Here is a 15,641-nt window from a genome sequence, read left to right as displayed (position 1 = left end):
GGGGGGGGGGGGCGACGCCATGAGTCAGCCCGGGGACCGCGGCATCGTGTCCAGACGTGGAACGAGACGCAACCTGCCTCTGCTTCGGCTACTGGTGGTGAGTCCATCATCCCTCCGTCCCATCTGGCTGTGGGATTCAGCGGTCCACGTTCAGTCCAGGCTGTAGCAGACTGTCCAGGCTGTAGCCCGACCGGGAGACCGGAACTGCCCCGGGGCAGTTGTTGCATTCCCGTGACGAGGGGGTCTGGGGAGTATCTAATCTATGGTGTTCGCTAAAAATGCTTTTGGCCTATATAGAATGTAATGTGATGTTTGGTGTTGCTGTGTGGTAATGCAAAGGTCGCCAACAGCCTAACAGCCACTAACTGCTGAATGGTTGCGGTGGTGCTGTGAGTTCGCTGTCTCCACACACTCTGAGGAATGCATCCGTCATATGAACCCCTGTGTGGAGCATGTCCCCATTGGGACAATATGGTGCCACGTGTTGTTGTAGTTTACTGCCGCCGTGTCTTTGTGTAAGTGGATTTTACGATGTACGTCCGGAGCGTCCACCAGGAGTGGGACGAGAGGAATGGGTTTCCGTGGCACCAGTCGACGGCGGACACGGATAGAGAAACGATTTGTGTTTCTGTGGAAAACGTGTTTGGAGGAGTTATACTGGGAGGGGGACTAAGAGATGGAGGACGCTCCTCCGCTCCTCCTCTCCTCCTCCTTTTATGTGGCTTTGTTTTTGGGGCCAAGCTCCCAGACACTCCACTCAGTCTGAATTATTTACCCCAAAGTGTGCTGGTTTTCGTGCTAAAGGCACTCGTGCTTCACTGCGACCGGGACAGCATTAAACAGACAAATCACTCAAACGCTGTGTGCTTTGTATAATTACATTAACAGGCTTCGTATGATGATGAATTGCCGGCCAAGGAGGCAAACTCCCGGACGACAGTTTTGATGTATTGTTGAACTTTTCCATTCTGTTTCGCCCAGTGTGCCGGTGTGTGTGTTCTTTCACCGTTACTCAGGCCGGCTTAGGTCCCGCCCATCTCTGTGCCTTCTGGACAGGAAATGGATTATGTGCAGATGGAAATATGTCCCTTGTCAAATGTTGCCAACTTGTTGAGAGTTTTCAGGTGAGACGTTGTTGTTTGTTTTTTTCCTGCGGATTATATTATGTTGGCTTATGGACTGGCGGATTGCTTGTACGGTGTTCAGTTCACAGGCCGTGGGGGACAGCTGTTCCTGGCTGTGGTGTCCTTTTGCTGCTGATTGTTTGACTGATCCCCGCTGTATGTTATCAGTGGGCTTTATGATAGGCTGCCCTTTGAAACACGCTCACAGAATCTGGCGCGAGTGAAATGTGAAGTGAAAAGACTGAGTGAAATGGATTTTGAATAATGTTATTTTACAGTGACTGTACAGGTGACCCAAGGTTATTTTCATCTTAATGCTCTTTTTGGATTCTGTGCATTCGGTTTTCTTTGTAAGAAATAAAGAAGGAGAAAACCTGGTGTCAGTCAGAGCCACAGATGAGTGAATCGACAGACGTTCATTTTCACCACATTTTCTCTGTCCAACAAATTGTATTTTTTGTTATTTTGGAAATTGAAAACATATCCGCCGTTACTCCTTTCTGCTTGTTCCTGTCTCTGTGGCTGTCAGTTGCATGTGGAAATGAGCAGACTGCTTTACATATCCTTGTATGTTAATATCTCTGGCTGCAGCCTGGAGCCGCTTGCCATGGCCTGCCTGCCTCGCCCCCAGGACAGCCATCAGGAACTAGCCATGAAAAGAAAGCCGAGGTGATTAATTAACTCTGTCCTCGTTTGATGCTGCCTGCCGTGTTGACTTTCAACAGGATCACAGTCTGTGAGTGTTTGCTTTTCCCTTGAAAAAAAAAAAAGAAAAACCTGACTTCCCTAAAAAGAATTAAGGTCAGATTATGAATGCATTGGTGTAAAAGCAGAGGGTTAGAGTTACTGCTGGAAACTGATGGTTCTGTGGTTAGAGATACTGGGTTGTTAACATTATTCAAACAAAGAGGAGGCCAGTTCCTCTGTTTAGCTTGAATGGAGCTCCTGTTTATATAACTTCTTATTGTCATATGGTCTTATTGTCCAGGCAAGGATAGAAGAAGTTACTGTACAGGTCTACTGTAAGCTTCACACCTACAAGTGATGTATTGAAACCCACGGCAATTGAATAAACAGCTTGGATCAAAGGCTGTGCCTGCTGTTGCCACTGGTGACAGGTGATCCGCCTGGTTCCCTCCAGTCCTCGAATGCCCCTCCCGCCTCATGTGTGTGGAAACGTTTATGACAACATTTCGAGAAAATGGATTGTCAACCTGTAATGGCCCAATCAGCCTCCCCAGGCCAACACACACAATACAATGGGGCTTCTGGGTGTGCAGGGGGGAGAGATGATGCCCGGGGCTCATCCCTCTGTCTACCTCCCTCTCTCTCTTTCTCTCCCTCCCCCCTCCATCTCTCTCCCCATCTCTCAGTACCTCTTCCTCACTCCCCTCCCTTTCTCTTCATCTTGCACTCCCTTTTTATCTCTCTCCCTCTCTCCATTTACCCATCTCTCTGCCCCCCCCCCCCCCACCCACACACACACACCCCCTCACACACTCTCTTTCCATCCCGAGTACACAAAAGATCACCTGCCTCCAACGTTCTCTCCCATGGGGCCTGGGCCTTAGGCGGTCATCCCTTTGTGGGAGTCTCTAAAGTTGTGTATCACAAGCTCGCATTATCTGTTGTAATGATAGTCTCTGGGGCCATAACCCCCAGCACTTGATGTTCAATGTGATACATTAGCCCTCCCTTTTTCTCCTTCATTTTCTAAGCTGGTCCTTCACACCGGTCCTGGCTTGGCCAATGATCTATTATTAGCTTGTGCTGGAAGTGTGTGTGTGTGTGTGTGTTTGTGTATGCAAGTATGCAAGTATGCAAGTATGCAAGTATGCAAGTATGCAAGTACTGACTTTCCTTTGACAAGGTTGTGTTGGAAGTACCAGGAAACCAAAGCAGTGTTGTTCTGCATCCCCTCTGAAATCGGTGTGATTCAACCTGACGTTTCATCCCACAGATATATTTCTTTTGATTTCGACTAGGTAATCTGGTTGGATATTTCTCCCAAAAACCCAGCAGTTGCATTTTGCCCGTATTTCATTTCAAAATAAAGTAATGATGTGGATAAAAACAAAGAGATCTGCCTTGCCTCAACATCCGTACTGAGTCCCACTACATTGTATTATAATAAGGAATTTCTTTCCAGGAACCTGATTCTTTTTGACATAGCTAATGTGGCCTGTCAGAAGCAGTTAAAGCAGAGACAAGCCTTGTTTCCCTGCGTTTAACTCAAGGTGGAGGGAGGTGGGTCCACCCTTGTTTGCCGCCTGATGCTTTCTCATCGTGTCCTTCCAGGGATGATGCAACAACCTCTATGCCCCGCCCTCGGTTCTAAAGACAGAAACTGACAGTGGAGTCATGTCGTAGGGAGCAGTGGGCTTCTCGCCCATGGAATTGGGTGTTGTTTTTCCGGCATCTCTTACCTCTCTAATTATAAGCTTACTTCTTCATCTGTGGTTTGGAAAGTCAAGTAGAATGTGTTTCCCGTGTGGGGGTTCTTTTTCTCTCAAAAAGATTCAACCAATCACGGTCACGCAGCGGAATCAACCTCATTTCCTGTTCTTATGGTCCTACATTATGTATATACCAACATGTTAGTTTCATATAGCTATTTAAAATATCCTAAATAATATATAATGTAATTATGAAGTTATTTATATTTGTTTTGAAAATGATGTTATGATGGAATAGCAGTTTAAGTACTACCTATATTGACAACAAACAAATCACGTTCCTGACATTGATCAATAGTGTTATGGAATCCAATGGCCAGGTAAACCATTTAGGTCCTTTATTCTAATAATCACCATTAACTCAGGTTAGGGAATTAGACTTGATGTGCCAATCTATTGGCTAGACCTCCACCATCCATTCGGCTGTTGAGCTGTAGTCACTATCTAAAGAGGCAGTATTGTCAGTCTGCTCTTCATGTGTCCATAACTCATTTTTATGGTAATGGGCTAGTGGCACTCAATGATTCCCTTAACCTTCTCATGATGGTTAACATAAATGTAATGGGGAACATTTTATGACGTGACACCACCCCCGAAAGGTTCTGGCCCTTCAGGTGAATGAGCAACGCTTCGCTTCGGGAATCTCTTTTGACCCCAGGGCTGATTGTTCACAGTGTCAGTTTGTCAATTGCCGGCCTTTGTGTTTCGTTGCTGGCAGCCGCAGAAGCAGTGGTCACTAGAGCCCAGAGGCCATTGTATGGGGCAGATAAATAGTGGTCAGTGGGCTATCAAGCTGTGCTGTGACCCCCCCCATCTGGTACCGGCAGCTGGTCGCCATACTGAGGGACGGTTGGTTGGTTGGATGGTTGGTTGGATGATTGGTTGGACGGTTGGATGGTTGGACAGTTGGATGGTTGGACGGTTGGATGGTTGGTTGGATGGTTGGACGGATGGTTGGTTGGATGGTTGGATGGTTGGACGGTTGGATGGTTGGACGGTTGGATGGTTGGACTGTTGGATGGTTGGTTGGATGGTTGGACGGTTGGTTGGTTGGATGGTTGGATGGTTGGATGGTTGGTTGTTTGGATGGTTGGTTGGATGGTTGGACGGTTGGATGGTTGGACGGTTGGTTGGATGGTTGGTTGGACGGTTGGTTGGTTGGATGGTTGGACGGTTGGATGGTTGGTTGGTTGGATGGTTGGTTGGATGGTTGGTTGGTTGGATGGTTGGACGGTTGGTTGGTTGGATGGTTGGACGGTTGGACGGTTGGTTGGTTGTATGGTTGTATGGTTGTATGGTTGGTTGGACGGTTGGATGGTTGGATGGTTGGATGGTTGGACAGTTGGATGGTTGGACGGTTGGATGGTTGGATTGTTGGATTGTGTGGTTGGACGGTTGGTTGGTTTGGACAGTTGGTTGGTTGGTTAGCTGGTTGCTGTGTGAGAACTGGGCATGTAGCCTAGTGTAGTGCTAGCTTGGCACCAGTACGTCCTTAGAAAAAGGGTTCCAAAAGGGTTCTTCAGCTGTCTCCATGGGAGAACACTTTATGGTTCCATGAACAATTTTTTATTTCAGAGTAGAAACTTTTTGGGTTCCATGTTGAATCCTCTATGGAAAGGTTCCTATATGAAACTGAAAATGCTTTTAACTGGAACCAGAAGGGTTTTAGACAGGGTTCTCTATTGGAGGCAGCTGATGAACTGTTTTAGGTTGTAGATAGCACCTTAGAATGTGGATAATTTTTCCTCAGGTAAGCCGCACAGTCAGATACCTCATAGTGTTACTCCCTGTAGTTGTGGCAGTATACTAGCTTAGTCTATAATAATCATACAAGACTTAAAACACAAGACTCTCACTGCTGACTTCATAGCCCCTGGAAGACGTTTTCTATTCCTAACATTTGTTTAGCCAATCCCTGCCTGTCCTCAAGCAAAGCAGTGTTAGTAGGTGTCACAATAAGCCTGGGGAACTCCTCGCAGCCTTGAGCCAGCTGAATTAGTCTCCCCTGCGTTTGAGACATTAGAGACTATGAACCAAATGGCATCCTATTCCAAGTATATTTCATTACTTCTCGGAGCCCTGATCAAAGGTAGTGTGCTAAAACAATGAATGTGGCTTGATTTTTGAACTCCGACTCAGCAACAAGGAGACTTCCTGGCTGAGTTGAGCCAAATGTATCTGTGCCTTACTATTGAGCTTCTACATTGACCTAATTCCATGGTTGCTGTCCTCTCCTTTCGTGGTGAGACTCCCAATGGGGAAAGAGGAGCTTCGGTAGCATTCTGTCAGGATACATTTCTTCTAAACGAGCCTTTATGTGTGAAAGCTCTGGCTAGATGCACTCTGAAATGTCTTTGACGGTGAAAGCTGCAGAGTTTTGCGAAGAATGGCCGTATTGTTGATGCAGTGGTCTTACAATATGTCAACTGTATTAGTTCTGTCAGGCCCTTTAGAAAAGGCAGTTGTGCTCTTTCTGGATGTGTTTTCACTGTGTTTCACTAAACATCAATGTATAAAATATCAAGTTGGCGGGCGCATTTTGTGTATTTGTATTGTACAGAATATGTTTGAAAAAATATATTTTATGTTTTAATCAATCTTCCAGCCCATTTACAGAAATACACATCTCATTCAAAGTATACCACACATTGGATGCCCTCGTATCAATTCAATCCCATTGCGCAGCAAAAGCACAAAACGGCAAAAAAATTGCTGGTCATTTGACCTGCCAGGCGACAATGCAGAATGCTCTTGTGCCGTCTGCATTATAGGGTTCCAGTGAATGGCTGAATAGCTCTTGTGAAGCTTTCAGTGTAGAGGTCATCTGATGGGAACACCATTGTACACTTCATAGAGTAAACTGCTTTTACTTGAATCCCTCTAGAAGGTTGAAATAATGGCCCTGTGAAATGGTGGTGGGGGTAAGATAAAGAGGAGTCGCTGAACAAACAAATAATAACGTAGAGAATGGCGTTTGTTTTTTTAGAAGCAAATAGCTGGCCCCTAACCAAAGGAAGTTCCGCACTCACCCGGAGCATTTCCCCACAGCAGCCAAACTATCACTTGCTAATCCTGCAGATCAAAGGTCGAAAGATGAGAAGATCATCTCCAAAAACCAGAAGAAATGTCAGGTTTTAAATCTCTTGAGGGACAGCGGAGAAGATACACTGACATCACTGTGCCAAAATTGCACATGCTTGTTTTATATCCCACGGACCGTTGACTTATCTTCCTATTTTTGCTCTGGGATCGCCTTCAGGGGTTAGCTCCTTGGGTTAGCGCTAGTGATCCCAGGCATCCGTCATATCCCAAGACAAGAGAGTATTCATATGTGCTGATGTCACCCACGTCTGGGTTCTAATAAGAACCAGCAGTGATGTCGAATTCCTCTCAGAGTCACTTCCATCTGGAAGGAATGAGACAAAGATGGCAGCTAAAAATAGAGGCCCACGTGAGATTAAGATAAAACAAATGTGTTGCTAATGGTGTCATTATCAGACAGAACATATTTAAAGTTCACATCTGAAAATGTGAAGGCCTCTTTAATGTGATGGTCAAAAGTAGTTTAACTCTTCAGGTTATGAATAAGAAAGAGTTTAGCGAGGGAGGTGATTAAAATACTTTTGGGCTATGCTAATGTTGGTAATCCCGTAATCTGTCTTTCCGTTTTCACCAAACTCTTACTGACTTCCGAATCATTTCCATGTGGAATGCCGCCTAAAAATAACAACAACAGACGTTTATAGTCCGTCCATTATTGGAAGAGTCAGTCATGTGCTGTACGTTCCATGGCTGCACAGATACTGGGCCTGTATTCCCTTTAATCCAACTAAACCACTTGACTGGGTACCGCTGTGTGCTCAGCAGCCTGTGTGCCCAGAAACATATAAGAAACACATGAAGTGGTGGTGAGAGAGAGAGAGAGAGAGAGAGAGAGAACCAGAATGACCTCTTTGCAGGACCCTAACGGGCTGTCGTTAAGCACAGCACTCTGGACGATTGGACGCATGCGGCCAATTAGGCTCGCTTATTCTTCATCTTAATGATATACAGATTGGAATACAGGCCGCGAAAAGATTATTATTGAGATTGTTTAACTGGGTGACCATTGCCATCAAGGTGGCAACATTTGGGTGTTGTGGTACATCTGAAGTGTATGTTCACTTTCTGCTGGACTTCACTGGACACTATTGGCTCAATATTATAGGAATAGCATTCTGTTTTGATCGGCCCCTGCCTCCCTACTGAAATACACTGTATGACAGGAAATACAGGGTCATCACCCTCCACAGTGTTTCTGTCTGAAAGCAATTTATCACCGGGAGCACATACCAAATTCATTTGACAAAGTCTGAAAAAGAGGTCAAAGGCTTACAACAAGCAGTCACATATAACCATACATCCTGCTGTCCCTTTCCAAAACAGGAAACGCATCTTTTTCCTATCTGTTGTCCATCACTGTCACCCAAAAATGGGGGATGACCATCCGTGGCAGCCAGGGGATGACGGGAGGATGACGGGGGGGGAGGGTGGGGGGGGGGGGTGCAAGCAAGCAGCCTTCCCACCGTCACATTACCATTTCTGTCAGGCTTCAGCATTTTCCCTACTCCCTGCCAGCGAGTTATCTCCCTGGCATTCGCCACCATTCCGGTGGGAGAGGAGAATTCGAAATCGGGAAGAAGCGGACCCTAACCTTCCGTAACCCTTCCAACTGCGGCCTTTCCCAGGAATGTGTGGCCTGCCTGGCTGCCTTGACATCTGTCTAACACATGGGTCGGCCCAGAGGAGGTGGGCGTCCCGAATGGCCCCATGTTACCCCCATCGTAGTGCCCTACTTTGAGTCACCGGGTCCACGGTAACAGTGAACTACATAGGGAATAGAGCGCCATTTGGGACCCATGCAGCGTAATCAATAAATCAGCCAGCAGGTTAAACAGAGAAAACGGCAGCGGAAACCTGAAGCCGCGGATCCCACTAGGCCTGTCACAGAGGTGAGAAATACTGCATATGGAGAAAAATATAGATCTCCAAAAACATAATCTCGGGGGGTCGGGAGTTTGCATTGACGAGACAAAGCGATATTTCACCGTGCTCATTTGTTATGCTGTGAATGTGTTCCCTGGCTGGGCCCCTCTTGTTGCTGCCATAACTTAAGTAGTGAGGACTATTTTCTGCACTGGCTTGGGTTTCATTGTGTTTTACGGGTGTCTGGCTAGGTGAGGCGGTAATAAAAGACGTCTCTAACTTTGTGTGACTGGGAAGGAATTTGGAGTTTTTTTGGTTTGGGGACATGAACACCTCGCACAGACGCGACGCTCTGGGATAACAGTAGTCCACATGGCCTATACCCTTCCAGCGCTTTCCGCATAGTTTAGTAGCCGAAACAATGAGCTGTAACCAAACCACAAACCCCTCGTTGACAAGGTGTGAATTAAGCACGAGCCACTGACACAATGGCACAAACGAAAGACAGTAAATGCGGATTTCCTAAGCGTAGGCGAGAGGAAATATTTCTCTCTATTTTTGAGCAAATAGAACACCGACTGAAAGTGTCAAATGTGCCCGATGCGTCTAATTACCCATGATGCAAGGGGATAGCTCTGCCACCTGATCGCTGACGCTCTTGGTAAAAGGTTGACCAAGGCACTCGTGCGTGGCTAGGATAGGTGCGGCGCCAGCCTGTCAAAGCTAGCACAAACAGAAGCTGAGATGACCAACATCTGGTTAGCCTCAGCCTCTTCTTCCCATCCTCCTTGGTCACTTTCTAAAGGCTTTTCTCTCCTCCCTTTGCTGAATCCATAAACTGCTTCACCGTTTCTTTCTCTCCCTTGGTTTCTCTCTATCCCTCTAACCCCCCCCCCCCCCCCCACTCTCTCCCTCTCTCTTCGTCTGTCTGTCACTAGGGTCTGAGACGGCGTTACTCTCTGTTACCAGATCCTGGCTCCTATTTCATTTCTGTCACCGCCTCTCTTGTTTTAAACACACCTGGATAGAAAATGTGTTCCCAGAGAGTCATAACAAATGACAACCACTGACCACAGCCTGCAACTGACCACAGCCTGCCACATAATACTTTAATGTGCCAGATTTCAATTGAACGGACATTTAGAAACATCACTGTAGTGTATAAATATATGGTGTGGATTCATATTTTTTATGTTTTGATTCAAATTTAAATCAGAAAAGACTTTAAATTTTTTTTTTAAAAAGACTCATATATCATTTTTGATTTGTATTTGAAGACCTTTCATACAAGGAACTCTTTTGTCCACCTATGCTTTCTGAGATACTGTCAAACAGGCGGTCTCCTTTCTGGTCCCAAATACAGTAGTTGCCTATTCTCTACACATACTTTACCATAGGCCATTATTTAGTTAGGGATGTATAATATTTCTCTTCTTTCATTTGAATTTTTCACATTGGCAACAGGCTTCGCCACTGTTCTGCCACTTATTGGACTGGAATGAATGCCCCGGTGAGAGAGCTAGAGCTCGGCTTTGGGAGGAGGAGGGATGAGACAGGGGCTGTTTGAGTGTTGAACGTATCTTAATGTTTGGAAAGATAATCTGAGGGATTTGGATTCCTGAAGCCAGGGAGGTATTGATGTCTGGTCTGGTTGTATGTGTGTGTGTATGTGTGTGTGTGTGTGTGTGTGTGGTGTGTTGGGACTGGGACCAGAACAGAGACTGGCTAGGTGCTGTAAGAGGACATCAGAGAACTGAAAGCAACGATAGAGATGAACAGGCTTCCTTTGTGAAGTCAGGTAATCCATAGTCCTGAGCCCCACCCTGGTTGGACGCGGAATGCAAGGGAAGAATATTGAAGTGGGTTGTTTTGGAATATCTCTGACTGGTTTAGCTTGTTCAAGCTTTTACACTGTTTTACACTGATCCCTTTGTAAGTCACTGTTTTTAGATATGACGGTTATACAGTATGTACACTTGTGTGTTACTGCGGGTCTGTACTTCATTTTCAAGCGAGCGTGTAGCTTTATACCGGACGTCGACATCCCAGGGAGTGTCACGGGGCCCTGGAAGCCTCATTGCTGTCCCCAAACCTGCTTGTAAAACCAAATCACACGGAGCACAATGACTTCTAAAATGACAAGTCAACTCATCACTACATAATCACCATAGTAACTGCTTGACAAGATAAATCCAGGCCACGCTAAAGCTGTGTTATCAGGGTCTTGGGGACGGTGGGAGGTTGTTGGGGCTGATTGATATGGTGACATTGAAAGCATTTTGATCTAGATATTGACTCCGCAGAAAATCTCATTAACGCTGTGCTACCAACTGACCAAGTCTCTGACTGAATTCAAGCGATGGTTGAGGATGAATGGAGACACTCTGGGTCAGTTTAGAGGCATTTTGGGGAAAGAGATAACATCACTGTGTCTTCTCAGTTAGCCATATCAGTTGTAACATGTGAAAAGGAAACATATTTTTAACATAAATAATTCCCCTCTACCCATAAAAAAAGGCCCAAGTAGCCTCCAGGAGGAAGTCCTACACTCCGTTGTCGTAACCCGGAACTGCCATAAACCATTCAGGAGTTCCACCGTTCGTCTCCCCTCAAATGCTGCACATCGTTCCGATTTCCAGTTGGTTTAAGTAGGTCCCAAGGCTTCTGTGTCCTCTGTCTCCTTCTGCCCCAGGGGGAGAAGGAGAGGACGGGGAGGAGGGGTAGGGTGGCTGGCAGTAGGGAGTGGAGCAAGGTCCTGACCTTGTCTTTGATTCCTCTCGAGTGGTCTCACTTCCAGAGCCTACTGGACAGCTTCAGGCTTCCTTATCTCTCGCCCTCGTCTGCTGCCTGGGTCTCAGATGTTCAGCCATAGCGGAAACAACATTACGGACAACCAGGGCAACAGGAAGACTGGAACACACGTACAGACCCTACCCCGCTACTAGATCGTTGCTGCAAATACGTGCTCCTCGGGGGGCGTGTGTCTATATGAGTACGCATGTCTGCTGTGGGGTATATTTTCAAGTGCCTCAGCAGTTGGGAGAGGGGAAGCCCATTTAAACATTTCGTTAAGATTAGGAGGCACATGACCGGTTGGAGGCTGTGAGATACGGGCCTAACAACTTTCCTCCATGGGGGGTGGCTCTCCACACCGCTGTAGCCTCCTTAACAGGCCTCCTCCATGGGGACTCGGGGTCGGATTCCACTGGCTGCCGCCGTGGACCAGAGATGTGAACATAAAGGAAACGGCAGTGGCTGGGTACATGCTTCTGTCAGCCAACCCCAGCACACCAAATCCCAGTTCTGTTTCTCGCCTTGATTCTTGCATTGAAGATAAAATACAAACGGGGATGCTGGACCGTGTCTTGCCTAGTGACCGTCATACAAAGGCAAATGGTACAAAAACGGACAGGATCCCAAGTTTAAATACAGATATATATGGGGATATATGAAACTATTACAATAGGTGTCTGGTGCTGATTATGGTGAACCATCAGATAATGGTGAGCAATCACAATCAGAACATTTTACCGCGCACTGGCAAGCAATGATTTTTACGAGCACGTTCAGTTCAGACACCTAAACCGCCTTGAGGAATGATCTGACCTGTGTCGCACTCCCAAGTTTGCTTTGTGAAATATGCATTTGATGAAGTTGGAGTCAAAGGTCCTGTGTGAGCGCAGGGTCTCATGGGAACCACGCCGCGTTTGCACACACAGTAAAACTGTCGGGGGAACGCCCCGCCCAGGACATGTAAAAGTCCCAGACGGCCTGCCGAGGGCTCAGCATAACATGGAGCATTTAGACCTTAAATCTTCCCATTAAAACACCCTCCGTCCGACATTACGACGAGCCGTGGCACATTCTTTGCATGCCTTCATGTTAGGCTGAGGATTACGGCTGTACCCTGTCATTAGCCGAGTTATTCGCGGCGACAACAGAGGCTAGCGTGGTTCTGCTGAGCGTTTGATTCGAGGTGTAAATATTCTTGCGACACCGCGCTCTGGTGACAGGTAGATTCCCTTGGAGCATATCATTATCGGTCTGAATCTGAACTTCAGATCTGTCGGGATGTCCTGTTGACACATAAGGATGGTCTCTAAATAAAATTTAAAAAATCTTTGCATTATATGACATGTACTACATTCAGTTATATTCCTCATTATATGACAAATCCTCTGTACTACATTCAGTCATATTTCTCAGTATAAGACGAATCCTCTATGCTGCATTCAGTTATTTCCAACATAGTTGTTGTTTGGAAACATTCATCTCAACTTAGTGGTTTCATCCATGATTAGCATCAGGTAATTATTCCATGTTCATTATAATATTCCCATATTGTGATGGTAACACGGAATCTCTTCGGAAAACCAAGACTTGGCTTGACATGCGGGTTGTGATGTTCATGGTCAAATTGAGGTTTGGCAACTTCATTTGGTCATAATAACACTCAGTGGGTTTAGTGTGGCTGGCATCTCCACTGGATTCAGTGGCACCCTGTGATTTCCAGATGGCATTGTCAGAGTCACCAATGACCGGCGCCAAGTTCATCATTGTTAATTATTCACTTGAGATGCGAGTACAAGAAGCTTGTGTGGCCCATTTTATTAGAAGGCCAAATTAGTTATTTAGATTTCCCGTCTCTTGAATGAGAGAAGAACACGAGGCCTCCTGGTCAAATCTAATCACACTTTTAACCTCTCTCTTAGCCTTAATTTTCTTAGGGTGCCCTTGACTAACAACTCGACTAAATGTGTGGGCACGTGGCCACGTTCAGTTGCCACGGAGGCATGCTGGAGACGGTGGGCACCTGCAGCGGCTGGCCTCAGGTCTGCCCTGAAGTGTGATAATCGCCCGTGTGAAGTGTCGGGGAAGCTACTTTAAAACAATAGTTTACCTAGCTACCAATTATCAAAGACTAGAAGTACAGCTAAACTGAAGCTACCCATAGAACACATCACTTTGGGTTTGTGTGTTAAAAGAGCAATCTACAATTTCGACATTGTTGTACCGATACATTTAATACATTTTACATTTAATCTTGAATAATATCAGTTATTCATCCATTGCTCTGTCTATGAATTCCATCTTTTTGAGTTACAGTTCTCCAGAACATTCTCAACTTTTTACAGAAGTAGGGGCGGGTATTCACTTTCTTATTGTTTCAACTGATTGATTCCTGCGTTGACACAATGTGTAAATTAACCTGTTTAAAACACTAAAATGGTTTCAAGTGAGAGAAGAAAAGGAAGAAATGCCTCAACCTGTATTTCCTTTCTTCCTCTATAAAAGAAGTGTTGAGTTTTAGTAGTTAACTACACTATTACACAACGAAACACATCATTAAGATCCAAAAACGCTACCGGCACCTGAATGTAGATGAACTTCCCTCAAGCTAATTCGAAGCACAAGAGAACAGCTTGAGTGCTCCCACATCTAAACACTAATGTCTGAAAATACAGGTTTCTTTTAAACAACTCTTGTCTCCCTCTGGCTAGTCATGCTATATACTATTTGCGTTCAAGTCATTTAGCGGACTCTTTTACCCTGAGTACCGAGTGCGAACCCACAGCCCTGGTGTTGCTCCACCAACAGTTACCCAGGACCCCTTAACAACGTTATACCATCAGTATGTATGCTCCTTATAAACGGTCCCCCACATTTAGATGCACAGGATCTGTACAATATTGCCTCGGTCCAGCACAAGGTAGTATCATGGGACACATCTAAACTGTATTCAGCTGGGTAATCCCTCAAAGGAATAGTGCGTGATTGAATTATGCGTGAATGACACATGACGGAGGTCTCGAAATCAATGTAGAGCATCTGTGGCCAATAGATAGCGCTTTACCCTGGAGAGGTGTCACTGATACCAAAGCTAGCGTCTCGTTAATTCAGGCTAAATAAGCCACTACCCATTATTCACTCGTAGCTGTCCGTTGCCACGGCTGCTGTAGGCAGACACACTAGGCTTCTCCAAAACACAGCTGGGTACATTATTATGGATCGGTGGCAGATTTCTTCAGCACACAATTTTTACTCTCGCTATTTTGGCAACAGTAGGGGCAAAGTCCAATAAGCTGGACATCTGTTTTTCCACACTCCCAGGTCTACGCTCTAATTCAGTAGCACATTTTGGGGGTCTGTGAATTGTGATAGTGTGGGGGTTGTATTCAATGGAGATACTGTTAAATTACAACAGGGACTATATCATAATCCCTTTAAAGTTCCAGGATAGGATGAAACGGCTGTCATTTTGTTCAGGGTGAACTCCTTAAAACACTTAATGTCCATTGTGGTGTTCTAACTGTGAATTCTGTGAGGTGAAACTCCCTTGACGCCACACAGCTGGTTGCATGCGTCCAAGCAGCCTGACCAAGTCACCCAGCAGTGCTTCTGGAGTCACGCCCTACCTCCCTGAATCCATCACCAGAAAAAGTTGTGAACCTCTGAATCACTCACACATTTTTCCAAACACTGTCGTGTTCTATCTTCCTAACCACAACCGTCAGTGGAGCAAACAAAGCAACGGCTGAAAAAATATGTCTTGCTGATAAGCTCAATCAAAAAAAAGAAAATCAGGACAAGGCTTAAGCTGTTTCGTGGAAACAAAACCTCTGATCTTCATAATAATCAGGACAGTGAAGGATTGACATTGCTAGGCTGTTCTTTATGTTACTGTTATTTTTATCTTCATGTTTGCATGTGGGATCCATCTTTAACACTCATCTCCATCTGTTGGTTACAGGAGTACATGGACGCCTATAAGTGCATTGAGGAGCTTCTCAAACAGCTGGAAGACGAGCGGAGGAATGTCCGAAGGTAACCAGGATTTTCTATTTGTATTTTGACAGCTGACAGAATGCTTTGTGTGCAGTCTTGGTGCAACAACGCCATTTTGAAGTCATGGTCAGGATCAGGGTGCTAAAAGGGGAGTTAAACAAAGAGGGGTTGTCTGGGGACAGTTGTCATGGAAGACAGGGTTGTCTGGGGACAGTTGTCATGGAAGACAGGGTTGTCTGAGGACAGTTGTCATGGAAGACAGGGTTGTCTGGGGACAGTTGTCATGGAAGACAGGGTTGTCTGGGGACAG

The 15,641-nt window shown here is 45.7% G+C and overlaps 1 protein-coding gene across 5 annotated transcripts in view; it reads left to right on the top strand.

The window, feature by feature from the left end:
- Positions 1–15,641, top strand: part of LOC105022081 (nck-associated protein 5) — a 133,871-nt gene that overhangs the window by 20,506 nt on the left and 97,724 nt on the right. For 4 of the 5 annotated variants that reach the window (XR_004575132.1, XM_020042388.3, XM_034289606.1 and 1 more), the window contains one exon: positions 15,297–15,370. Coding sequence is in view for 4 of the 5 variants with exons in the window: in XM_020042388.3 (XP_019897947.2) it covers positions 15,297–15,370 (74 nt within the window). In the remaining variant the exon portion in view is untranslated. Of the gene's footprint in view, positions 1–18; positions 98–15,296; positions 15,371–15,641 lie in introns of those variants that run through there. The other variant, XM_034289605.1, reaches the window with a different exon arrangement.

Source organism: Esox lucius, chromosome 22 (assembly GCF_011004845.1).
Source record: "Esox lucius isolate fEsoLuc1 chromosome 22, fEsoLuc1.pri, whole genome shotgun sequence".
Classification (NCBI taxonomy): domain Eukaryota; kingdom Metazoa; phylum Chordata; class Actinopteri; order Esociformes; family Esocidae; genus Esox; species Esox lucius.
This window is presented reverse-complemented; position numbering and strand designations above follow the sequence as displayed.